The sequence below is a fragment of the Castanea sativa genome, chromosome 5 (genome assembly GCF_040712315.1).
Source record: "Castanea sativa cultivar Marrone di Chiusa Pesio chromosome 5, ASM4071231v1".
In the NCBI taxonomy this organism is placed as follows: domain Eukaryota; kingdom Viridiplantae; phylum Streptophyta; class Magnoliopsida; order Fagales; family Fagaceae; genus Castanea; species Castanea sativa.
The window spans coordinates 31813093-31840076 of NC_134017.1; the positions used below are offsets into that span (position 1 = coordinate 31813093).

Consider the following 26984-nt stretch of genomic DNA (forward strand, 5'->3'; position numbering starts at 1 on the left):
AAGGGACAAGCTCTTCCTTTTATCCCCAGTGGAAGGACGAGGCTGAGATTCCTCGAGGATAGGATGAGGCTGAGATTCCTCAAGGACAAGACGAGGCTGAGACTGAACCTCTGGGCCTACAACCTCGTCCATTATCTCCTTCCCTTTATTCTCCTTCATAGTAGTCATTCATGCAGAGAAATTTGTTAGAATCACTTCTAGAAATGGCAAAAGGGATCACTCGAAGTAAAAAATTACGTCTACGGACTGTACGCTCGTAGGCTGTGGCTTCAGGAGAAGGCTCAAGACCAAGTCCCCAAGTAGCAAGGCATTGAAGAGTGACCAAGGAGTGGAAATCCCTCTTAGGGTGAAGACGAGCCTTTTGCACGCGTTCAAGGTAAAACTTGCTTAAATGAGGTCGTCTAGCACCTATAAAAAGGAGAGGGTGATTAGACAACTACAATAAAAAGTGTAACAAGAAGTAAAGGGACAGCCAGACATACCTTCAAGACGAAGGTTCCCTAAGTCTCCTATATAGGGAGGGAAGGGATCCCTGTTAGCCTCAATAGGGCATCCAGCCTAAAAGCCAGAGACGAAGAAGAACTCCATCTTCCATTTCCTATTTGAGGTGACTAAGGATTTTATCAGCCTATAATCTCTCCCTCTGGCTGTGAACTGATAAAAGCCAAGGGATTGGTTAATCTCGGAGGGCTTGTAGCAGAAGAGGAACTTGTCCACAGTAAGAGGACGATCCCTCTCAAACACCTCCCTCCATAAAACTTGCATAGCGACAATTAGCCACCATGCATTGGGGTTGAACTGGCATATACCTAAACCTAACCTAGAAAGCAACTCCCTGGCGAAGGCATTGAGGGGCAACCTCAAACCCCTCAAGAGGTAAGCCTCATAAATGCCAACGCCAAAACAGGGTTGACAACACCACTCATCACGCGCAAGTACCCTAGGATTTAAACTTTCAGGGATTTGGTACCAAGTCTTAAGGATGCCTAACTTTCTCTCGTATGTCTTAGAAGCAACCCCAACAGCACAACTATAAACTACCTCTTCCTCGTTTTGAGCAAAAGACGAAGGAGCGCTTGTGCCAGCCCTAGAACCTGACTTAGCCCTTGTCCTAAGACTTTCTTGAAATACCTCTAGGGGAACCCCAGGGACACCCAACGTATACTCGTCCGTGGTGTTTCCCTCACTACTGCTATTGCAATCACTACTACTACTATCACTAGACCCACTAAAACTAATAGGGTCATGATACTCGTCTATAGTTTTGTCAACACTATTGCTAGATGAAGAAAGGTCTATTTCAGAAATTCTTTGAGAAAGCTTAAAACCTGAGGACGAGGATGGAGAAAATACCTGAGTCTAGACAGAGGGGAACTACGGACGCAGGAAACTTCTAGACGAGGGGCTAAGACGAGGATGTCAAAGAAGAAAATTCGAGAAAGTGCAGAGGGTATGGGAGGAATTCCACTATTTATAGGCATTGAAAAATGGTGTCTCAAATTATGTGACCAATCAGGACATGCCACGTGGCACTTCCCTCGAAAAAATAAATTAACATGACAAATTGCCAATGAAACTGCAACACGTGGCATACACAACAGCTAATAAAAAATATGTGTCCAAATGATGACATCAGTTGATGTACGTCCTAGACGACCTATAGACAAGGGGGCAACTGATGGGGTATGATAAAATGCAACTCCAGCATCGTCTATGGAGGTCGTCCAAGACAAGATCGGGAAAGCAAATGTTGAAAGAACCTCATCCTTGCAGGAGAATGCTTGGACAAGGTTCTCATGGTCAGATTTTACAAAACCTCACCATCTCGTCCATGGGAGCCATCAACCTCGTCCTTACAAGGTCGTCCATAGGCGAACGACCTTCCTGGGAAGCTAAATACGCTCGACAGGAGGACCCCTGGACGAGCCTTTGGCACTTAGGAAAATTCCTGAGTGTGCACCACGACTTCTTATTACACGCATAACTTCTAGTGACCATTATGTGAGAAAAACGTAACTCTTAAGCAGTTGTGAAAGTTATCCCTAAACCCTCATACCTCCTCAAATCCAGGGGAGGTTACGAGTTTGATAACTGTCTTTAGGACACTATATAAACGCTTATTCAGACCAAACAAAGGTACGCTTTTTACACATCCTTAAAAGTTGGAACTCCAAAATTTGAGAGAGAAAAACTAACTTTGCCATCGGAGGGTTCTTGGTCGGCGACCCCGGTCACCTTTGATTGCTTTTCTTCCTTTTTCAGGCCATCAAGACAGCCAATAGTCCTTTCAAGTCCGAAGCATCCAGCCTACTGATTTTCTTTGCATCATCAGAAGTCTTGAAAATATGAAACCAAAATAAATCCATTACACAACCAGCAAATATAAAGAGTATGAAGTCATTCCATAGCATTATAATCCTCCCAAATGTCACGACAAATATCATCCCATTTCCAAACCCATTCTCTATTTTCTTCTTAGACTTCCCTTTGCGATTGTTGGACTCTTCTACTTGTACTTTCATTTGCAAGTGGGCTTCCATGAACCCTGTTGCTCATAATTGATTCTAAAGGGTCAACTCTTATTATGTGATTATGAATTATGCAACAAGCTATAAAAAATTTCTATTCCCGTGATAACAAAGGTAAACAACCTATAAAAAATAAGCCTTATTTTTATTAGGGCTTTTCGTTAATTAAAGATAGTTTTCTGTTGATCAATATTTTTTTATACTACCAAACACTAGAAAATATGAAATATTATTTTTATAGAAGGTTTTCCAACAAAACAAATAGAGTGTTAATCTTTTTATGTCTTTCTCTTTTAATAATTCTTCGGAAGGTGACTACCTATAATATATTCAAATCCCTCACAATTACCATTCATTTCCATGCAACTCCCATTTGTCACATCCATTTCCATGTAATTTGTAGATGGTTGATCGCAAGATATCAAAGGGCTAGTTTGGATGGAAGAAAACTAGAGAAGAGTAGAGTAGAATTGACCGGTGAAGGTGATTAAGATTGGTACGGGATACAGATTGAAAATCACATTGATTTTATTTATTAATTTATAATTAGACACTTGCCTTTCGACATGTTTAGACTGCGTTTGTTTCAGGTGTAATTGAATTCTTGAAATTGTTGTACATCGCTGCTGGTGTTTGGAAACATAGAAAATTACGGTCAAACTGAAAATAGGTTTCAGTTGACCGTAAAATACCCACCCCACACCTGTAAATCATTTTACACTTTCATTTTACCTTCAAATCATTTCTATTCTCGTTAGAAAATTTCTCTACTCACTCACTCTCATCACTCATGCCAAGCCCAAGTTGAAAGACGAAGAGAGCTATCACCGGTGAAGCCCAGATCCAGTCCCCGACCCACGGCCCGTTGGTCTGATCGCGCTGCCTTAGCTCCTTCGTCGTGCTCAAACCCATCTCCAATGAACCCAGCTAAACCCACCCCGATTTCACCATATCCTAGTCTCCGACCTAGGGCCTCACTGTCGTGCCTGCAAGCCCCTCTGCTGGTGAAGGTAGTTTCTCATCTACTTCACCTTCGTCCTCTTTCTCGCTCATTAGACCCATCATTCTACCACCCACGTCGTCGATGCCTTAAATTTTTTTATTTTATTTTATTTTTATTGTAAAATAATATTTTTGCTTGGGTTTTGGAGGATTGGTGGTTGGGGTGATTCATGGGTTTTAGTGGTGGTGGGTTGGGGGTGAGTTTAAGTGTTGATGGTGGTTGAATGGGGGTGGTGGATTGTTGGCTATGGTGGTTTGTGGGTTTCAATGGTGGTGGATTATGGGTTTTGGTAAATGGTTTTGATATTGATTTTGAGATTGATTTTAAGATTAATGGGTTTTGATTTTGATTATGATTTTTCAAATTAATTGGTTATGTGGTGGATGATGGTAGCTGGGTTTGTAGTGGCTGGTGGTGGCTAAGTTTATGGTGGTGATTGTGGTTGTTGGTTTTTTGAAAATAGGTTTTTACACGCAATACCAAACACTAGAAATACTTTTCTAGCAAATTTTTCAAAATACAAACAAACAATTGAAAATATTTTAGACTCAAAAAACATTTTAAGTATTACCAACCGCAGCCTTAATGTTATACTAAACGTGGTTGTTCCATAAGCATAAACACAAAATTATTCAGTAAAAAAGAAAAGAAAAGAAAAAGTAACTATATAAGGGTTTAAATTTAAAGAGAAACAAACAAATTAGAATAGACTCATAGAACAGGCAAAATTTTTCAAATAACTATAAAAATCAAACTATATCATTAGTTAGCCAAAGTTTGAAACAAATTTGGTATCTAACAATTCGAGTCCTTTGAACTCGATTTTGGAATGCTAAATCGAGGGTAATAAACTCGATTTCAAGGTCGTTTGTAGCTGATGTGGACAGGGAGTCCACGTCGGCATAAAACTCGAGTCCAGAGGACTCGAGTTCTGTCAAATAGAAATCGAGTCCTTAGGACTCGATTTCATTTTGTTTCAGAAATTTACGTTCTATTCAACAACTGAGCGTTGTTCCAAAAACCAACTTGGTGTTCTTCCAAGCCAAGCCCCAAAAACCGAGTGTTGTTTCAGCAACTCTCCACTTCCAAGCCCCAAAAACTCGTGAACTAATCAAATCCAAAACGAATCAAACCCACTCTCCACTCGGTGTTCTTCGATGTTTTGTTCTCTGGATTTCTTCTTCGGCGTTTTGATCGGATTTCTGGGTTTTGATTTCTGGGTTTTGATTTCTTCTTCTTCGGCGCATGGGTTTTGATTTCTTCATCTCTGGTTCTTCAGCGTTTTCTTCTTCAGCGATTTCTGGGTTTTGATTTCTTCGGCGCATGGGTTTTGATTTCTGGGTTTTGATTTCTTCTTCTTCTTCGACGCATGGGTTTTGATTTCTTCATCTCTGGTTCTTCAACGTTTTCTTCTTCAGCGATGTCTGGGTTTAGGTGATACGAAATCGAGTCCTACAGACTCGATTTCTATTTGACAGAACTCGAGTTCGTAGAACTCGATTTCTATGCCGACGTGGACCAGGTGTCCACATCAGCTCCGAATGAGGTTGAAATCGAGATCTGTGCACTCGATTTAGCATTCCAAAATCGAGTCTAAGGGACTCGATTTGTTATATACCAAATTTGTTTCAAACTTTGGCTAACTAATGATATAGTTTGATTTTTATAGTTATTTGAAAAATTTTGCCCATAGAACACTAACTTGAAATTCCCACCATTTTGCCTTTGCTTAAACTCTTCACTTCAATCAGTTCAATGTCCACCAGCGACAACGAAGATCCATGGTTGGCCCCAGACAAGCTTCACCATCTGCTCTTCTGTTTCTCTCTCACACTCCTCTTCTCCTTCCTCGCGACCCGTACCCGCTACCCTTTCCTCGGCCGCCACTCCATTCGGGTCGGATCCATCCTCTCCCTCCTCGCCGGCGCTGCAAAAGAGGCTGCCGATCACCTCGGATATTTCCAATCCTCCGGAGCCTCTGCCAAGGACGCCGTCGCCGATTTCATTGGCGTTCTCATCGCTTATCTCGTACTATCGCTTGCTTCATCGTTCTGGTTCTCGGGTCGACCCGATAAGGGTCCGGGTCAGTCCTCGATGGTCTGAGCGGGTCCAAGGGCTAGGAAGGAGCTTCAATCAAGCTTTCCAGGCATTGGGTCAACCCGGGTTTCAGGGCCGAAATGGAGATGTTTTCATGGGTAATTGGGTCATTGTTAGTGGGGTCGAGCATTCTGTGGTGGGTGGTTGAAGAAGAGGAAAGTTTGTTTTGTTGGTGAGAAAGTGTGGGAAAAGACTTTAGCGAAGGAATTACAAGTGTTGCTGAGAAATGTGGGACTGGTGAATGGAGAAGAAGGGAAAAAACACACACACAGAAAAAAGGATTTTGGGTTTTGGATTAGTTGAGGTACTTTTTTTTGTTCCCCTTGGCCTTGATGTCTTTTGTAGTAATTCTTTGGAAAATAACAATTAAATTTTGTTTACCTTGCCTACTTGTTGTCATGTACCAAGTGGAGAATTATAATTGCCCTTTTGCCCCTTTCAATCCTAATTAAATATAATGGTTGTAGAAGAATTATTGGTAAATTCACATTTTTTATTCATATTCTTCCATCAAGTGCAATTATCTAGTGAATGCGATTTTTCTGCTGTTATTCAATTTTTTCCCTTCTGTTATCTGGCAAAACTTCTGTAAATTGAGTACGTGCTCATGAGTTGTATGAATATGTGATGTTCACAGAAATGAAACTCAATGTGGATTTCTCATAGTTAAGGTGGTCCAAACTATGAAATGCTTAGTTCAATGACATGAGCTGTGTATTTTTAATAGAAACTTAGTTTAGTTATGGTCTAGAGCACATTCAATAGAGTAGGATGAATCTACTGCCCTAAAATGTTTCCTAGTTGCTAATGCATTGGCATTAGTCACACCACTGATGTCATGGATCCTTAGTTTTCTCAATGGTAGACATATGACAAATTCATTGAAAGGCATGGACATGGATGTTGAATCTTTTTCGAGTTGGTGTTTCTTAGGCTACTCAATGTGGGCAGAGGTCACTGCCTCAAATTCCTCCCCTCCTATGGACAACTATCTTTATGTACAAACAAGAGCCTTACGGCAGTTAGCTTATATGGAAGTCATTCCTATTTGAATTAGTTAGTCTTGTTAATGAGTTAGTTACTTGTATTAGATGTAACCAGTGGTATTTTGACACTTGGCAAGATACTAATGGTTGTTAGTTGTAGAACTGATTGTATAAGTACTCTTATACTCTCATTTTGTAACCAAATTTTTTGAGAATTAGTGATTTTAAGCCTTTGTGTGCTTTTCTTTGGAACTTAGTGTTCTTGTAGAGGTGCCTAACCACCTACTAAATGTTCTAAACTACTCTCATTGCTAAACAAACCCAAAACAGTTCAGCCTACACACATTCCCTACACTAGTTTGGTATCAGAGCTTGAGATCCTTAGGATTTAAGTTCTTGTATTGTTTCTCATTTTTTGTCATCAAGAACCTGTCAAGATCCTATCTTGATTTCATTATCAGCCGTAATACCTTACCTTTATCAACATAGGAGCCTTCAATTGTGCTGGCAAGGTTCTGCTGTAGTGAAAGATGGTGTTTGAGAAGGAAAGTAAGGACAAAGGGGTGAAAGTAGTGGTTCAAGAGGCAGCCTTGGAGACTCAAGCAGCCAATGATCCAGAAGTTTTGGAGCAGCACTTTGCCTTAGAATATGAAGTGGAAGTGTTGAGGAGGCAAATCCATGCCTTGACTGAGCAGGTTCAAAGAGACGAAATACAGCAGCCAAACAACCACAATGCAACTGCATCATCCTAGAAGGCTAGAAATTCATACAAATCTTGTGGCAATCAAGAGCATTTGAGGTCAAGTGCTTCTTAAGAGGGAGAGTACTGATGTAGGGCATTTCAAGTCGTTGCATCCTAATCCTCTTGTGAATAGTTAGTTGGTTAGTTAGATGATTGCTTAAGCATTAGCCAATAGGATTTAGACACTTGTCAAGCATCTAGAAGGCTCCAATGCCAAACAAATAGTATAAGTACCACATTGTAGTTACTTTGTGATTAGTTTTTGAATGTGATTACATAGATTAGCCTAGTGCTATTTTCAAGAGATAGATTTCTCTTAAGACGGTTTTGTCACACCTTGTTCACTGTTCTAAGCAAATCTCATTTCCCTTAATCAATTCTACGCCTAAACAGCAGCCCCCTTAGGAGTCTGTGCAGTGGTTTATTTTGATGACATTTTAGTGTATTCTAAGAGCTTGAATGATCATGTTGAGCATCTTAGAAGTGTGTTTGAGTTGTTAAGAGAGTATAAATTCTATGCAAACACAAACAAATGTCCTGCAACAGATCAGGTGGGATTTTTGGGGTATGTCATTATTGCAGAAGGTATCAAAATGGATTCTTCTAAAGTGCAGGCCATTCTTGAGTGGCCAATTCCCAAATCAGTCAGTGAAGTACGAAGCTTTCATGGCTTAGTCACTTTTTACCGAAGATTCATCCAGAATTTCAGTTCAATAGCAGCACCTTTGACTGACTGTTTGAAGCAAAAGAACCTAGTTTTGTCAGTTCAAGCCAATGGCAGTTTTGCAGCACTCAAGAAGGCTCTCACTACAGCACCTGTTTTGCAAGTCCCAGACTTTGAGAAGACTTTTGAGCTGGATATTGATGCTTCAATCCATGGTATCAGGGGAGTTCTCAGTCAAGAAAGTAAGCCTATAGCCTTCTTTAGTGAGAAACTCAGTGGTGCTAAATTGAACTATTGTACTTATGATTTAGAGTTCTATGCTATAGTCCAAGCTATTAAGCATTGGAATTACTATCTTGCTTATAAAGAATTTATTCTTAATACTGATCATGAGGCACTTAAGCACCTGCATAACCAGCAAAGTCTGCACAAAAGGCATGCCAAGTGGGTTGCCTATTTACAGCAATTCAATTTTTGCATAAGACATAAGGCGGGTTGTCTTAAATAAAGTGGCTGATGGTCTAACTCGAAGACAGGCCTTGCTTTGCCATATGCAAGCTGTGGTACCTGGCTTTGATGTGTTCAAGGAACATTACATGGGTGACAACAAGTTGCAGCCTATTTTAGCTACAATCAAGCAAGGCAACTGTGCAGCATATCCTGGTTTCTATGAGAAGGAAGGCTTTCTATTCAAAGGAGTGCAACTTTGTGTTCCTAATTGTTCATTGAGGGATCAATTGCTGCTTGAAGTGCATAATCAAGGGCACTTTGGAAGTGACAAGACTTTATCTTTGACGCAATAGAAGTACTTTTGGAAAGGCATGGAGGCAGATGTGTCTAAACTGGTTCAAAGGTGCTTGGTTTGTCAAAAATCCAAGGGGACAGCCACTAATTCAGGCCTATATCTTCCTTTGCCAGTGCCTACCAAGCCATGGGAGTGCATAAGCATGGATTTTGTATTGCGCTTGCCTCCAACCGCAAGAAGGGCAAATAGTATTTTGTTTTAGTTGACAGATTTAGCAAGATGGCTCACTTTATCCCTTGTAGAAAATCAAATGATGCTTCAAATGTGGCTGATCTCTTCATTAGGGATGTCTGCAAGTTGCATTGGCTACCCTGTTACATTGTTTCAGATAGGACACTAAGTTCCTCGGCCATTTTTGGAGGACATTGTGGAAGAGAGTGGGAACCAGCCTTGACTATAGCACATCTTTTCATCCTCAAGCTGATGGGTAGACAGAAGTGGTAGATCAAAGTTGGGGAACCTTCTACGATGCCTAGTTGGGGACCATCCTAAAGAGTGAGAGGGGATTCTGCCCATAGCAGAATTTGCTTTCAATATTCCATCACCTTGTGGAGCACTGTTGCGCCTCTACTCTATTATTTGGATGAGGGACTTTGCATGATACATACATCTTTCTTTCCCTATCTTCTAATGAACTATAGTATAGCTTGATCTGTACCTCTACTGAGAACAAGGTAGAGGACGAATTCTTGGATTTAAGACCCATTGAGTCTACTTTTACATTACCAAGCCCACAAAGAGAAAGAAGTTCCATGATATACTACTGCTAAACCGTCTTTTGGACCATGCTACTTGCACATTGAGCTCAAGATTCATATAGAGGAGGAAATATAACATAAAGATATGATCTCAATTGTCGATTCGCTTTACATGATCACAAGGAGAAACAAATACAGTGAAAGAAAACAGAGACCACCTAAATTACAATGCTTACCTAGTTCCAATATGTACTTGCAAATGAAAGTCAACTCTCAGTCATCACATCCCATAGTTATTTTTAATATTTTATGGGAGGAGACCTAGCTTGATTATTATATATGTATCACTGATGCAAACATGATTTATTTTAGTTTATAGTGTGATATGCATGTAACCACCAGAGCTGATAGTGAATTTGTCTTCCATCTTTTTGTCTTTAGTCTTGTTTTGTTTTGATCCAACTTCATTATCATCTGATGGAGTGTCTATATTACCAATGTAGGTCTGAAGATGGTGTTGATCTGTCACCTTCTGAAGCTCCTTGTTGTTGAAGGCTTTTCGTGATTCTCACCATCTTCTTCTGGCAGCTTCACGGCAGTGTAGGTTCCTGCCCCGCAAAGTGCCCCAAGGATGGGAGCAGTCATGTAGACCCATATGGCTTTGTAGTTGTTTGCTGCGATGGCCGGCCCTAGTGTTCTCACTGGGTTCATTGAACCTCCTGTTGTTTCCCTATAGAATAGCACAAAAAGAAAAGTTTTGAAGAAGACACCATCGGTCAGAGTATTTTTCTTCAAAAATTAAAAGGCATTAATTAATGAATTCCATTTCTATGTTGTTATTGAAATAAATCTTTTATTTGTGATTAGTTTGAGTCTGCCTTTTAAGGTGGTTTTGACGGAAAAAACAACAAACACATTGACAAAATTTGTATAGCCTGTTGTGATTGATGCATACAAAAATTAGTGGAAGTAATGAGTTCAATTGAAAGTGATATTATTTCATATTAGCAAAGTGTGAAAAAAATTTATGAAAATTTTTTATATCTCCAAAAAAGTAAAAAAGTCAGCCTCTTCTAAACTATTGAAACTTTTGTGTATATATCGTAAGATGTTTTAGGAAATTTTTAAGATTCAATCGAGTTATATTTTTCATCTTCCTAAACCAATGTCATTGCTTCAAGCCACAAAGCTGTACCATCTTTTATTTTTATTTTTTTATTTTTAATAATAAAAGTAATAATTTGGTAATGACTTAAGTTTTAAGTCTTAAATAAATGTAGGAGTAATGTTAGGATTATATAAAATGACACAAATTGTGCTCATATGGCAAGTTGTGAGTGGTAGATGTGTGTCCTCATATAAACTCACCGTTAGACTTATACCACTCACAACTCGCCACGTGAGCGAGTTGTGACACATGTTGTGCATTTTATATTGTTCTAGGCATTACTCTAAACTAGCTTGTAACTCAATGCATATGTATAGATACACTTAAAAACATACAATAAGATGCGTAATATAATTCTTATATATATATATATAATTTAAATACTATTAATAATCATTTTTATATTTTGTTAACTCTTTAAAAAATTTTGTATGGATATTATTAGGTAAAAAATGTAAATCGTCCATGTTTATTTATTTATTTATTATTGTGAAACACTTTTTTTAGGGGAATTATAGATTACCCACTTGTGGTTTGCCTCAAATTTAACTTACTCACCCTTTTTTTTTTGATACTTTACTCATCTGTGCTTCACTCCGTTACTATTCCGTAACCCACCTCCCTCTCAGATGTTACTCTAACATGTTTTTTATCAAAAAAAAAAACCCAAAACAGATCAAACACCCCAAATTTAACGAAGGTAAGAATAGCTTAGAAATAGTCAAACTCGGCCTCGAAAACAGAACCCATATCCAAACTTTTTCTCTGGTGGGAGCAGCGGCCACCATTCTACGCCAAAAGCTCCGATACCCATCACTATGAATTACTAAAGAATCCTTCACTCACCTTAAATACCGACTTGCCAAGTATATGCCCGAGAAAAAAGAAGGTAAAGGAATGTAAAATGGAAATAGAGTGATGCTTATGTTCGTCATTGTTGGATATGTTAGAATGACAAAGAAGAATACAGATGCTGATGTATATGTCACTTGAGCATCTAACAATTTAAGGCCTGGCTACCTTGGATTAGTCACAAATTTGAGGCCTGGCTACCTCGGATTAGTCACAAAATTGTGGTTTTTACTCTGTTGATATGGGAGGTTCCATTTTCTTTTTCGTGGAGTCCAAGACCTTTGAGTTCTCTGTTGAGGAGGGAGGAACTTATTTTATGTTACGCATTTTTGAGAGAAACCGATTTCTCTCCGATCAGTTTTCATGGGCAAAGAGGGTGCAAAACGTTTGCTAACTATTGTGGAGGATCTCATGTCTAATGTAACTACTGGAAATTTTGCACGAACCTTTAGAGAGGGTGACAAGGTATTTATCTTGCAATTAGGTTCCAATTCCCATGGCAGATTTTTTATGATCTCGGAACTTGTCCATGGCCGGCGGAAAGGCTTTATCGTGGTGCCAAAGGTAAATTGGGTAGTGGGTGGAGAGGGTTTGGACTACACTTGCGGAAAGTCATTGTTCCTGAGTCGAAAATCAGCACCCAACCACAAGCTGTCTTAAAGCAGACAGTGGAGAAGTCCAAGTCTCTTTTGATGGCAACGGCGGAGACTGATCGGAGAGGGGATGGTGGTAGCAAGAAAGGAAAGTCATTACTGCCAAATTTTCAAAATTCAAACACAACAAACTTGCGCAATCATACCCATGATTCTCGTGAATTGAATGCTGAAAAAGATCATGCGAGGTCTGAGGCTAAACTTCCGTTTGAAATTCAAGATATAGCTGGCAGAGCTGTATCGCTGGAGATTTCCATGGGATTGGAATGTGGGCCAGATGGTAGATGGCAGGTTCAGTGGTCCAATGTTCAGGAGGTTGTAAAGCCCAACCCATCAATGAAGCCTATAGCTCCCTTCAAACCAAAGCCCAAGCCCAAACCCATACAAGTCTGGCGGCCCAAACCGATACAAACCCATTTTCTTTCTTTATCAACTGGCGAGACCCAACACTCTGGGAGTTCTTTACCATCGGTCTCGGTAAGTAATGAGAGAGATTCCCGAAGCAGTATCGCAGTGATTGCGAAGCCGACGCACCCTCAAGTTGATCCTTGTAGCTCTCCGACGATAGCCCAGTCATTGAAGCTCGCCGATGACGCCGATATTGATGCCGATATTGGGATTCCTGGCTCCGATGGGGCCGATACTAAGTCTCTTGGCTTCGATGAGGCCGATGAGCAAGCAACCACCTCTGATGGCGAAGATAATTTGCAGCGAGACATCCGATTGTTACTTCAGGAGCATTCCGGCAATGTTATCAAGAAATGGGGGAATTCAGATCAGTGGGTGCTTGAATTGAGAGACGGAAGGAGAGTGGCGGTTCCGATACAAATTTCTCTGCCACCGAGTGAAGTCACAGAGGTTCTAGAAGTGCAAAAACAGTTGGCTTTGGTTCCATTGAAGTGTTCAGACCCTTTGGAGGTGTCATCAGCTCAGTTTGAAGGGGATGAAGTACTTGTGGAGGACTGGGTTTCGGACACATATTCGGAGGTTGCTGAGTTGCCTAACGAAGGGGGTTTGTCACCTATAGCGGTGGAACCGCTAGCCTTTTCTCTACCTTTGGGCATGGAAGGAAAGGAAATTGTGGGTCTGGAGAGTCCAGTAAAGAAGGAATCTTACTTTGACTGGTTTCAAAGTAAATTCAATGGGTTTGATAATTTCCTGGGCGTATCATTAAAAGGGTTGGAAAATCAAGCAACAAATTTCTTGCTAGCTGTTGAGGCTAAATTGCAACGTAGGGCTGCTTTGGAGATTAAAGCACGTGACTTGAAGAGTTTAGGTGTGAGAGGTATCAGAGAGCTAAAAGGTCTATTCAGTTCAATTAATTATGGTTCTACTTCTTCTAGGCGGAATGGTACTAGTAGGGTGCGGGCACTATCTGTTTCTAAATGAAGTTGAAGATAATTTCTTGGAATGTCAAAGGATTGAATGGGGTTGAGAAGAGGCTTCAGATTCGTAATTTATTGCGATCATGGAGGGCTGATATAGTATGTTTGCAGGAGACCAAACTTGAATGGATCACTAGAGGAATTGTTCGAAGTATATGGGGTTGCCCATATGTTGATTGGCTTTACCTGGGTTCTGAAGGTGCTTCTGGGGGTATTGTTTTGATGTGGGATCGAAGGGTGGTGGAAAAAGTAGAGGAAGCAGTGGGGCATTTTTCTGTTTCGTGTAAATTTAAAAATGTTGGGGATTAATTTGAGTGGCCGTTTACGGTGTACCCAGGCCTAATTTAAACAAGAGGCGGAGGAAAATGTGGGAGGAGTTGGCGGGGCCTGATTAGTTGGTGGGATGTGCCATGGTGTCTAAGAGGCGACTTCAATATAATCCGCTTCCTTCGGAAAGATTAGTGGAAAGCCTTGACGGGCTATGTATGAGTTTTCGCATTTTATCTCTCTCCATGGGTTGATGGATATAGCTATGGATGGGGGCCTTTATACTTGGTCCAATACTTCCTCCGCTTCTAGAATAGACCGATTTCTTTTCTCTCCACTTTTGGCAGATCACTTCACTTTGTTCTCCCAAAAAAGGCTTTCAAGAGTACTTTCAGATCATTTTCCAATTTTGTTGGAGGGGGGAAGTCATCGGAGAGGTAAAACCCCTTTTCGTTTTGAGAATATGTGGTTGAAGCTGGAGAATTTTGTTGATAAAGTGAAGGTTTGGTGGGCATCTTACTTGTTCCAAGGCAATCCAAGTTTTATTCTAGCTAAGAAGTTGGCAGCTTTGAAATTGGATCTAAAAAAGTGGAATGAAGAGGAGTTTGGTAATGTCACTATTAAGAAACAGCATCTATGGAACAAATTAAATGATTTGGATGTTAGAGAAGAGATTCAGCCTTTAACAGCTGAGGAAAAATTAGAACAAAATAATCTCCGTACGGATATTGAAAAGCTCACTCTCTTAGAAGAGATTAGTTGGAGGCAGAAGTCTAGGATGTTGCAATTGAGGGAGGGGGACGCAAATACCAAATTTTTCCATAGAATGGCTAATTCCCATAGAAGAAATAATGGCATTGAGAGCCTTATGGTAGATGGAAATTTGTCTTCCGATCAAGGCATGATTGCTAATTGTATTACTCAATTCTATAAGAAACTATACTCTGAGGAGCAAGTTGATAGACCATTTCTAGAAGTATTGATATTTCCAAGGATATCCGGTGATAATGCAGATTGGTTAGATAGACCCTTTGATGAGGCATAAATTTTTGAGGTCATAAAGAATTTTAATGGTGACAAATCGCCTGGTCCAGATGGGTTTCCTATGGCTTTCTTCCAAGCTTGTTGGGGAATTCTCAAACCTGATCTTATGGTTGTTTTTAATCATTTTTATGTTAAAGGTCAGTTTGAGAAGAGTTTGAATGCAACATTCATCACTCTCATCCCTAAAAAAAATGTAGCAATTGAAGTTAAGTATTTTCGCCCCATTAGTCTTGTTGGGGGGGTTTATAAAATCATTGCTAAGGTCTTAGCCAATAGGCTTCGCACAGTCATGGAAGATATAATAGGCTTCGCACAGTCATGGAAGATATAATTTCAGCCTCACAAAATGCTTTTGTGAGAAACAGGCAGATTCTTGACCCTGTACTTATTGCTAATGAGAGCCTTGACAGTAGATTGAAATATGATTTGCCAGGACTACTTTGCAAATTAGACGTTGAGAAGGCCTTTGATCATGTAAACTGGAGATTTCTTATGCAGCTGTTAGAAAAGGGTGGTTTCTCTGCTAAATGGCGTCAGTGGATTTTCTTTTGTATATCTACAGTTCGTTTCTCTATTCTGATAAATGGTTCTCCTTGTGGGTTTTTTGAGAGTTCTAGGGGGTTACGACAAGGAGACCCATTATCCCCTTTGTTATTTGTATTGGTTATGGAAGCCCTTGGGAGGATGTTGGAAAAGGCTGCCCATGATGGTCACATGTCTGGCTTTAGTGTGGGTTGTGTAGAGGGAAGATCATTGGTGGTGTCTCACCTTCTCTTTGCGGATGATACTTTGATTTTTTGTGGTGCTGATTTGGATCAGATTCTATTTCTCCGTATGATCCTCATTTGGTTCGAGGTGGTTTCTGGCTTAAAGATAAATTTGGGCAAGTCAGAATTGGTTCCTGTTGGTATGGTGCATAATTTGGACTTATTGTTGACTGTTCTTGGCTGTAAACAAGGTACTCTTCCAATGAAGTATTTGGGTTTTCCTTTAGGAGCTAAATGCAAGGATAAGGCAATCTGGAACCCAATTCTGGAAAAGATAGAACAGAGATTAGCAGGATGGAAACGTCTGTACTTATCAAAGGGAGGTAGAGTCACTTTAATTAAAAGCACTCTATCTAATTTACCTACTTATTTCCTATCTCTATTCCCTATTCCTGTTGCTGTGGCTAACCGAATTGAGAAACTACAGAGAAATTTCTTATGGGGTGGCATTGGAGATGAACCAAAACTCCATTTAGTTAAATGGGCTACTGTATGCAGTCCCATTGCTTCAGGGGGCCTTGGGATAAGGAAGATAAGACTTTTTAATGAAGCTTTGCTTGGAAAGTGGCTATGGAGATTTGGGATGGAGAGGACTGCCTTTTGGAGGCAAGTGATAGAGGTAAAATATGGCTGTGAAGGGGGTGGCTGGTGTACTAGGCCTGTTAATGGTCTATATGGTGTGGGTTTGTGGAAAAATATTTGTCAGGGATGGCCTTCTTTTTCTCGCCACATTCTATATGATGTTGGGGATGGGTTAAGAGTGAAATTCTAGCAAGACCATTGGTGTGGTGAGACTTCCCTTGCAGTCAGTTATCCGGAATTGTATAGATTTTGCAGAGACAAGGAGGCTAGTGTGGCTGAGCTTATGAAGCTTGATAATGGAGTTCTCTTTTGGGATGTAAGTTTCTTTAGGGGTGTGCATGCTCGGGAATCAGAGGCATTGGCTGGTTTTATGGATACCATTTATGGTGCTTCGGTGAAAGGATTTGGTGAGGATAAGATGTGCTGGAAACTTGATAGAAGGAAGGGTTTTATGGTTAAGGATTATTATAGTCTCTTAGTGGGCTCCAATGATTGTTGCTTTCCTTGGAAGAGTATTTGGAAACAGAAAATTCCTTCTCGTATTGCTTTCTTTGTTTGACCGTCGCTTTGGGAAGTGCTTAACGATTGACAATTTACGAAAAAGGAAGATTTGGATATTGGATTGGTGTTACATGTGCAAGTGCAATGATGAATCGGTTGATCATCTTTTTCTCCATTGTCCGGTTGCAATGGATATGTGGGCAATGGTGTTTGGATTGTTTGGAGTTAGCTGGGTGATGCCGCAATCTGTAGTGGGGCTATTAGCATGTTGGCAAGGCAGATTTGGTTGTCATCGAAATGGGCATATATGGATGATTGTTCCACATTGCTTATTGTGGTGTCTTTGGAGAGAGAGAAATAGCAGGTGCTTTGAAGATAAGGAGAGATCAATTTCAGACTTGAAGCTATTTTTCTTTAGAACCCTTAGAGATTGGTTGGCGCTTTGCGTAACCAATCATCTTTATCTTTTCTTGATTTCTTAGATTCTTGTAATTTTTGTTCTTGACTGTTTAACCCTTGTACACTCCCTGTGTACTAGGGTGTTTCATTTTTTGATATCAATAAACATCTTACTTATCAAAAAAAAAGATCAAACACTCCTCTCTCTCCCAAAACACATTCCTGTCCGCGCGTACAAATTTTCAGCATTTTAAGCTTGTACCAATTTTGGTCAGGTTTGTGCCACCTCACAAACCTCATGTTGCAAAAGCAAAAGGACAGCAATAGAAGACATTAATCCAATTGAAGACAAAAGCATGAGGGAATAATCATTATTCGTTAACCCAATAGAAGACATTCATTTTAATGAAACAAAAACAAAAGCCCAACAACATGAGGTTGATCTGCTCTCTCTCTCTTAGGACTGAAACAAAAGCCTAGCAACATTGTTTCCTCTCACCCGTTCTCTCTACTCTCTTATCTTTGCTCTCTCTCTCTCTCTCTCTCTCTCTCTCTCTCTCTCTCCAATGGCAACGTTTTGGAGGTCGATCTGCCACCATAGTGAAAAACCCAACAAACCCAGATCAACCACCATTGTTTTTGCGAGGAATCGATGCCGAAGGAGGCGTTTTGGAGGTCAGTTTGCCACCATAGTGAAAAGCCTAGCAAACCCAGATCAACCACCACCGTTTTTGTGAGGAAATGATGCTGAAGGCGATGTTTTAGAGGTCGATTTGCCACCATAGTGAAATACCCAGCAAACCCAAATCAACAACGACCGTTTTTGCGAGGAATTGATGCCGAAGGTTTAGATCGAACTACATCTCTTCTCTCTCAAAATTTGCTTCACGAGTTTCGTTTCATTTTTGTAGTTTTGAGTTGTGGATTGATTTGATTTTGGTGGTGGTTGTAGATTAGGGCTTGCAGTGGTTGTGGTTTTCGATGGATGTTGCAGTGGTTGTGGGTTCCGATGGTGGTTATGATGGCCCCAGATGGTTCTCGGTCTATTATCTAAAGCTCTCTACCTTGTAGCATCTAGGATCTTAGTTTGGTGAGCACACGTGGATGAGAGTGTGTTTTGGGAGAGAGGAGTGTTTGATTTGTTTTGGGTTTTGTTTTTGATAAAAAATTGCGTAAAAGTAACGTCTAATTGGGAGGTGGGTAACGAAATAACATAGTAAAACACAGATGGGTAAAGTGTCAAAAATGAAACCACGGGTGGGTAAGTTAAATTTGAGGCAAACCACAGGTGGGTAATCTGTAATTCTCTCTTATTTTTATGATTTATGTATTCTAGATTCTTTGGTTTTTGTACTTTATAACTCATTTGAATGAATATTTATGATGTGGTCTTACATTTGATTTTAAAATTAAGAAATAAAACTTTTTAAGAATAAATAATTTAAGACACATGGCGCAAAATTGGAACTCTAATTTGGAATTCTAATTTGAGTTTCTCTCAACTTCACCTATTATTATATATATAGACTAAAGATCCTCGGACTAACCCAATGAAGAGTTAAACATTGAAATCTTCTTCTTCCACTTAAAACTAAACCATTAATGCATACAAAAATTGACCTCAAAAACCCATTCTTTACAAATTAGTTATATTGGGGAATTTCATATCAACTCTCTACCATTTGGGATTGGTGACTGATTTTTGTTCACTTACATAAACAAATAATAAAATCAAATAAATCATCAAAATTTTAAATTTAAATGGATATACATACATTTAAAGCTTTGTTTATTGGAAGGTTAGAGAATGACACATGGTATATCACAATAGTAAAAATATTTCATATCAGAACCTTCTAAAATATGAAGCATCTCAGCAAAAAAAAAAAAAAATCTAAAATATGAAGCAAAACATAGACTTAAAAATAAGGCACCCATGTATTCGAATTTACTACCAAAAATATTTCATATCAGAGCCATCTAAAATATGAAGCATCTCAACAAAAAAAATCTAAAATATGAAGCAAAACATAGACTTAAAAATAAGGCACCCTTGTATTCGAATTTACGACATTTACCATACTGTCACTGAACAATGTTTTCCAGCAAAAAAACATAAAGGTGTGTGTGCCTCCATTTACACTTTCAATGCACATACAATTCTAATCTAAAAATAATAAACTAATGAAAGTTTCGCTAATACTGTCAAATTTGAGCAAAATATACAAAATCATTGAAATTAATGGCCCATTCTTGTAAGTAAGAAAATAGAAATAAGTGGGTGATGTGGCAGTTGATGTGTCACAATTAGAGCATAGCAACAATAAATGTTACGTTTAAGCTTTGGGTAATGTGACCATTGATGTGGTTTAACTAGAGCATAGCAACAATAAATGCTACATTTCAACTTGTAAATATACTAGTCGCTAACCCGTGCGATGCATGTGAATAATTATTAAATGAGTTTCAGGGAAAAAAAGGCCATTGTTTTTTGTAAGGACACAATTCAAATTCCCAAACCACGACTGGGAGAAAGATGGGCTTGAAAGGTCTTTCTTCACAATGAATTTGTAGAGGGTGGGTTTGTAATTTAGATTTCAAGGATGGTTTAGACAATTACAAAAAGAACGGGCTTTGGGCCCTAATGGAACAAAACAAAGAATCGTTTGCAAAGAGTAAGACTTAGAAATCGTCCTCGGATTGTTTCCGAGGATGGTTTATAATATTTCTCAAGTTTGGATACAAGTGTTGATTCTCATTTACTATTGACTCTATCTCTTCTCCTCCTCTAGTCCCCCTTTCTTCGTATGTCTTCCCCTCTATTTATATCCTTCTCTTTCCCTTCCTCACCTTCCACTCTCTCGTTGCAATCCTCATTTTTGGATACTTGTCCCATCCATTCTTCCCTAAAGCCCGCTGGGATTAGGGACCAAGTTCCAAGCTCTATGCTCAGGTCCCATCCTTCCATCTAAACAGCCAGCGTATCAATTTACAGAGCTTTTAATGTATGGGCGGTGGTAGCAGCTTTATTTTTAGACATTCCACCGTTCTTTCTATCGTCCTCCACGTATACCATGTATCCCCATAATGGTAGGACTCTTTATAATATAACCCAGGGATACTAAACTTCTCTTCCTATGTCCTCGGCCTAGTAATCCGAGGACAAATCTACTCCTCGGACGTATTTGGATACTTAAATAGTCCACGATCATTCTAATGTCTTCGGATTTGGGTTTCCAGCCCAAAATACTTCGTTGGGCCATCCTTCATATACTATTGGGCCCAATACCCCTACATTTTTTATTTGGAGTAGTAAGCAAAAATGCATGAATTTTTTTTTTTTTAAATGATATTAAAAAGAATAGTACAAAATTTTATTAATTAGGCAGAAGAAAGCAATAATGTTTTATTTATTAGTTTTTTTTAAGGAAGGAATAAGAGATAGACTGTTGCATCTCTAGTTTAATTTATGTTGTATATATAGGTATATATAAGATATATTAAAATATATATGCCAAAAAGTTTCTATTGAAATGTCATAACCCTTCAAATTGATATACCAAAAGGTATTTATTGAAAGATCATAATCCTTCATATTGGATATACCAAAAGGTGTCTAGTGATTGAAAAAGTGCTTATTGGCTGAAAAGACCGAAAAGATGCTTATTGGCCAAAAATGTGCATATTTAACGAAAATGTGTCTATTGGTTGAAATGTTGCATGTTGAATGAAAAGATGTCTATTGATAAAAAATGTGCTTATTGACTGAAAATGTGTCTATTAAATGAAAATATATCTATTGATTGTAAATGTGCATATTAAATGAAAAGATGCCTATTGAAGGGTCATAATTCTTTTGTTATAAATAGTGATTCATGTTCATTTGGTAACTTCTCAACTTCTTCTTATTCATCTTTATTACAAACACCTCTCTCTCTCTCTCTCTCTCTCTCTCTCTCTCTCTCACACACACACACACACACACACAAACACACATCATAGAGGAAGAAAGATCATCATCATCATCAACAGCAGTGGGTCTATCAAGTTCTAACCCGTGAGTTTTATGTTTTTCATAGAGTTTCTGCATTTTTGGATTGAATTTTGCAATTACACGTCTAAAGAAAAAAAGGGATAACTTGCTCATCTTGATAGGGACCCATATAAGCCATTTGTTCACTTTTCTCACCGTTTCGGATTTAAGGATGAGATAAGATGTGCAAAGAGAATTTTGTAAAATTCTCTACTGGGACCCGTGTAACTATACCAGTGACAAAGTGTGGCTTATAAAATATAATTGGCTATTTTGTTCTATAAGAATCTCTTTTAATTACTCCTATTTGCTTTACATTGGATTTTTCTTAATAAATCATTTGAACAACAATTACTGGAGGTATTTTTTTTTCTGCTGCTTTAAATTTCTTTCATCACCTCCAAAAGCAAAAAATAACGAATATACTTTTTTTTTTAACGAATATACTTAAAGATCGTAAAGGCAGAGATGAAGAGAGTAAAGAAAATCAAAGTTTGCCAAAAGACATGAAATGTAATATCATGCTTTGTCTTCCCGAAAATTCATCTTCAGATTCAAGTGCATGTCCAAGACACTTAACATACTTCAATACTCTCTAACCCTTTATTTTATCACAACTATTTCACTCAAAATCTCCCACCAAATACATCTAAAAACACCAACGCTATTGGGCTTTTTCTACAGAGTCCACAATCCTCTAAACCTCAATCACTGTATGGACCAATGTTGCAAGGACCAAAAGGTCTCTTTCGTACCCATGTGTCATCAAGGTGTGCCTGTAACATCCGGTAGGTTTAACTTTTAACTTTTAAACCAGGCATTCGTTTGGCATGAATTATTTTTGTTAACTTATTTTATTATTTAGTTTATTTTTACTATTATTTATGGATTTTATTACACTTTTTGGTACTATTCATGATTCCTACTATACTTTTTCAGTTAACTTTTACCTTTATCTACCGTACTTTCAGCAAAAAATTTTCAATTTCAGCGAAATAAACGGATTTCAAATGGACCTAGGTCTATTTTTTTCTCAATGACAATATATATATATATATATATATATATATATATATATATATATAATGTGAAATGGTGAGTAGATACTGAAACTTAATGGGTAAAATGAAAAGACAAAACTGTTTAGTGTTTTTAAATATATACGTGACATAAATTTATATAGCACTATGGTGTGGCATAATGAGAAATGGTTATCAAAAAGTTAAATGTTTCGACTATTAGATATGATATATAGATATAGATATAGTTGTGGCAAGTGCCATTTATGATTGATTTTTGTTTTATTTATTAAAAATAAGAGACTATCTTACAATACTATACAAGTTGAGTGAGGGTGAGATTAATTCGTTAAAAAAAAATGCGGGTGAGATTAATTAATTAACACAAAGTAAAGTCCCGACATACCCGGCGATGAGTATGTTGAGCATTACAGTTGCTCCCACCGCGATTCCCGCCAACTCTCCAACCTGCAAATTGCAATGCATCATTCATAATCATACTAATACTACTAATTGGTCAATGACTCCATACCCTCTCACTCACATAATCATCAAATTCTGTACATTTCCATTAATATCTCTCTCTGCACAACTTTTATTTTATTTTATTTTATTTACAAATCAACCAAAAATGGTAGAAATAAATTACCTCAAGGAAGGTATCTCATGAGGCAAGAGGGAAAAGAAAAGAAAATTAAAACTTACATAACTCATAAGATTTATTATTATTATTATTTTGGGAGGGCGGTTAGATTCATGATATAAAATATTATATTTAATACTTGATAGATCTGACAGCTGTTTTTTTTTTTTTTTTTTTTTTAGATAAGACAGCTGTTGTTAAATGCACCTTATCTTATATATGTCTTTGAATGCTTTCTTGCTTGGCCTTGATCACAGTGAAATGTATATAAAAGATATTTTTATTTATGGGAAATGGAACATGCAAGGTGCCAACTAATCTTTTGACTATTGTCTCCTGGCCTTTGCATTGCAAACAAAGTATTTTTAAAAGAGACTTCTGTCTCTTTGGAAACCTTGGGAAGGTATGTCTCGGCAGTTAATATAATTTAACAAAAAAGGGGTACTACGTACTACTGTTTTTACGAGGTATAAGTATAAGCACACTGATAAGCAAATGTCTTCTATTTTGTTTTTATTTTTTTGGGTAAACAGTTCTATTTCACTATAATCGAAGAGGAAAAAAATACTTTTTTTTGGGGGGATATATGGCTTACAACTTCTAGACACACAATTTTTGACATTATGAAAAATGGAAGGATTTTTCTTGAAGAAAAATAATATGTCAAATTTCTTTATTCGTGAATCCACCCTAAAATTTTTTTTTTTAGGGAAACCCAATTCAAGTCCCCTCTTTCTAATATGTCAAAGGTTCAAGCATTCTGTAATAATAGCACCCACAAGAAGTAGGGGCCTTTAGAAATATTCTTTTGGTCTGTTTAGGCCCCGTCCACACTCGACTCCATATTATAAAAAACATTAAAAAACTCTAAAGTTGATTTTGGAAAAAAATAGGATGCCTAGCAAGTGGCAACACTTTAAAGATTGAAAATAGATTTAATCTTAAAGCCGAAATGTATATTTTTTTAATAGAGTAAAAATACTATAATTAATTGTTCTTATTTTATAAGTTTAATATTTTAAAATTTTTAGTACCATTGTTTAAATATTGTAAAAATACATGTTGTGGTATTAAATATTGAAAAATGTTGTTTAAATAAAAATACCAAATTTAAACAATAGTACCAAGCTGGCCTTGACTTTCCAATACCCTTACAGCCTACCATACATCACAGATTTGTGGAAAGAGTAATTAATTTATGCAAAGAGAGATGCTTTTCTCATATACAAAGTCAAAAAGTCTATTGGTGAAGAAAGAAAAATTCAAAAAGTCTAAAAAGAATTATTATTAAGAAAAGACTATTTCCGAAATTTCTTAAGATAAAAAAAAAAAAAAAGGGTTTATAGAAAAAGTAACATACAGCTCTAGTGTCGGTGGCCACGGCAGTGACAACAAACATGAGGTTGAAGCTGATTACAAACTCCAAAGCAAAAGCTTGGCCATATGGCGCCCCTGAAGGAACAGTGACACCCCCTCCCATTATGGGGTGGAAAATCCCCTTTAGTGCAAATGCAGCACACAAAGATGCCACCACCTGTGCTCCAATATACATAGGTACCTGCCAAAACAACAACAGAAAATAAAAATAAAAACCTAGTGTTAGCTAAGGACTTTTGTACAACAATTTTGTTATAGACCCAATTTTTCATAAAAACTTTATGACCATCCATAGGTTCTAATTAGTTTAATTAATAAAGTTTTTTGTTGCTAAATAAAATATATGAAGTTTAAGTAAAATCTAAGTAGTATCTTAGACACAAATAACAATTATCATAGAGCACAGACATAATATGTTAAAATTTTATAAAACAAAGAAAGAAAGAAAGAAAAAAAAAACTTTTTAATGACCAGTCAATTGATCAGTTTATCCTTTACTGGGTTTGGCTTCATTGCAGTGAAGAACTGGATGTGATATATAGACCCGACATGGGTCAAAACTTGACCACATGGTGGTCTCGTGGCCCATACAACCAGAACAAATAGAAAAACAAGGAATAATTAGTTGTGGGTGTGTAGAGTTAATTGAGATTTTTGCGTTACATGTTTCCATGGGAAGTGCTTTAGGGCAGCGAAGGCAATGGTGACAGCTGGGTTGAGATGTGCCCCTGAGATGTGTCCAGTTGAGAGAATGACAATCATAACAGCAAGGCCAGTTGAAGCAGCACAGCCAAGAAGGGTTTCGGAGCCATTTGTCTTTTGGTTCACAATGGCTGTAGCTGTCCCAGCAAACATCAATATGAGAGTGCCTATGAATTCAGCTCCCACCTGCCAGCATATATATAGAATCAATATATTGGGTCATTACTCTAGCTTTTCATTCACTTTTTACATAAAAATATCTATCTTTTTCTCATTAATCGATTCATGAAAAATATATTAAAACAAACGCGACTACTTCACAGTACTAATCGTGTTCACACTAATATATAAATTTCCGAACAAAATCGATCGAAAATATGGGTTAGCTTGTGTGAGAGATAGAAATGGACCTTTTTTGCAAGTGGAACAGGAGGGGGTGGTAATGAACAAGAGAGTTTGGATAAGGTGCCTTCTTCCATGGCCCATTCTTCAACACTGAAGCACTTACAGTTCTTGAGAAGGGATCTCCTACCATTACCACTTCTCTCTGCCTTGAAACCACCAAACAGTGGAGCACCTGGAGTCCCTGGGGTCGCGGGTGTTGAAGGTGCTGATGGAACTTCCTCATTTTCCATCACTCCAAACCAACACTCACAAAATAATACTACTAACAAACAAAGCAATAGACAGAGAGGAGCTTCGATTTTTGAGTTTCGCTTCACTTGTTTGTTTGTTTGGAAAGAGTTCACTGAGCTGTGTTATATTTATAGTGGGAACTAGGTGATGATAGTTGACTTAGAGAATCCCAAGGAGAAAAAAAAAAAAAAAGAAAAAGAAAAAGAAAAAGAAAGAAAGAAAGAAAGAAAAGAAATTATTGGTTGAAATTGGTGGAGATGGAGAAAGAAAATAGCTGTACCTGTGGAAGTGGAAGTGGAAGTGGAAGGTGGGACATTGCAAAGAGTCTTAAATTTGAACTTTGGAAAGAGGCTTTTAACATGAGACATGAATTATGGATTTTCTGTCTCTGCTACAGAATATATATATATATATATATTTTTTTTTTTTGGTTTTGTTTTTTTCATTTTCTTTGCTCAATGTCTTCTCTCAATAATGGCATACACCATATCACATGTGACATGTGTGGTTATGAGAGAAGAGAGAGGTGCAATCATGGTAGGTTAACATATTCTCCTGGAAATAATAGTAATCTTAGAGCATTCGCGTAACTTCTATAATTTTTTGTTTTGTTTATTTTAGTATAAGGATTTACCTTTTTTATTTTATATAATTATTTTTCAAAACACTTCTCAGATTATCTATTTTACATTATATTAATAAAATTTATATTTTATTATTTTTTAATTATTTCCTTTTTTTAACACAAAAATTACCATTCACTCTATTCTTTTATCTTTGAAATATGTAAAAAAAAAAAAAATGCAAAATAAATAATATCAATATAAATTTATATAGTTACAAATTTACACAATTATATATGAAATAATGTAAGTTATTTTTGAACAAAACTATGTATATTCTACTCATTTTTCCATTGTATATGTGAATGATGTGCGTGTCCGGCGTAGTTGGTAATAAATTGCTTGGAGGGTAGAACTAGAAGAAACTAGAAAGCCATCTTTTAATGATTGCAGCTTTGCCCCCCATATTTTTGGGCGGGAGACTAGGCCACAGGGGTCCTGTTAGAAACCACGTAGCCTTCGGGTCCGTTTGGATAGAACTTATTGCTGAAAACTGAAAACTGAAAATACTGTAGCAAAATAATTTTAAAATGTGTGAATAGTACCGCGGGACCCATTTTTAATGAAAAAGTTGCTGAAAAGTGAAATTTGTGGGTCCGTGAACAGTGCACGAATGCACTGTTCACAGAAGATTTAGTCAACACTTGCGGCTGGAGGAAAAAAAAAAAAAAAAAAAAAAACTTAAAACGCAGACGCAGGAATAAGTTTATCCAAACGCCCTCTTCATATTTTTGTTTTCATCAATTAAAAGCATATAGCCATAATTTTATCTTTATATCCCCGATAATATTTTAAAATTAAGAATGAAAA

The 26984-nt window shown here is 37.7% G+C and overlaps 2 protein-coding genes across 2 annotated transcripts; one reads left to right on the forward strand and one right to left on the reverse strand.

The window, feature by feature from the left end:
- The first annotated feature begins 5225 nt into the window (after window positions 1-5225).
- Window positions 5226-5900, forward strand: LOC142633391 (uncharacterized). Its single transcript, XM_075807623.1, has one exon. It carries the CDS (start codon window positions 5287-5289, stop codon window positions 5632-5634), a length of 348 nt encoding a protein of 115 aa, XP_075663738.1. The 5' UTR covers window positions 5226-5286; the 3' UTR covers window positions 5635-5900.
- A 3742-nt stretch (window positions 5901-9642) lies between these two features.
- Window positions 9643-25645, reverse strand: LOC142633390 (aquaporin NIP6-1). The gene is made up of 5 exons (XM_075807622.1): window positions 25326-25645; window positions 24877-25101; window positions 24197-24394; window positions 22600-22661; window positions 9643-10253 (listed from the first exon to the last, which is right to left on the reverse strand). Exons 1-5 carry the CDS (start codon window positions 25548-25550, stop codon window positions 10049-10051), a joined length of 915 nt encoding a protein of 304 aa, XP_075663737.1. The 5' UTR covers window positions 25551-25645; the 3' UTR covers window positions 9643-10048.
- Between the last annotated feature and the right edge of the window lie 1339 nt (window positions 25646-26984).

Excerpts from the sequence above, each read along its gene's own strand:
- LOC142633391 (XM_075807623.1), top strand. The coding sequence starts at position 5,287 with ATGTCCACCAGCGACAACGAAGATCCATGGTTGGCCCCAGACAAGCTT.
- LOC142633390 (XM_075807622.1), bottom strand. The coding sequence starts at position 25,550 with ATGGAAAATGAGGAAGTTCCATCAGCACCTTCAACACCCGCGACCCCA. Across the intron at positions 24,395-24,876 it reads AGCACTTCCCATGGAAACAT|GTACCTATGTATATTGGAGC; the intron begins GTAACGCAAAAA and ends TTGTTTTGGCAG. Across the intron at positions 10,254-22,599 it reads CTCAACATACTCATCGCCGG|GGAAACAACAGGAGGTTCAA; the intron begins GTATGTCGGGAC and ends GCTATTCTATAG.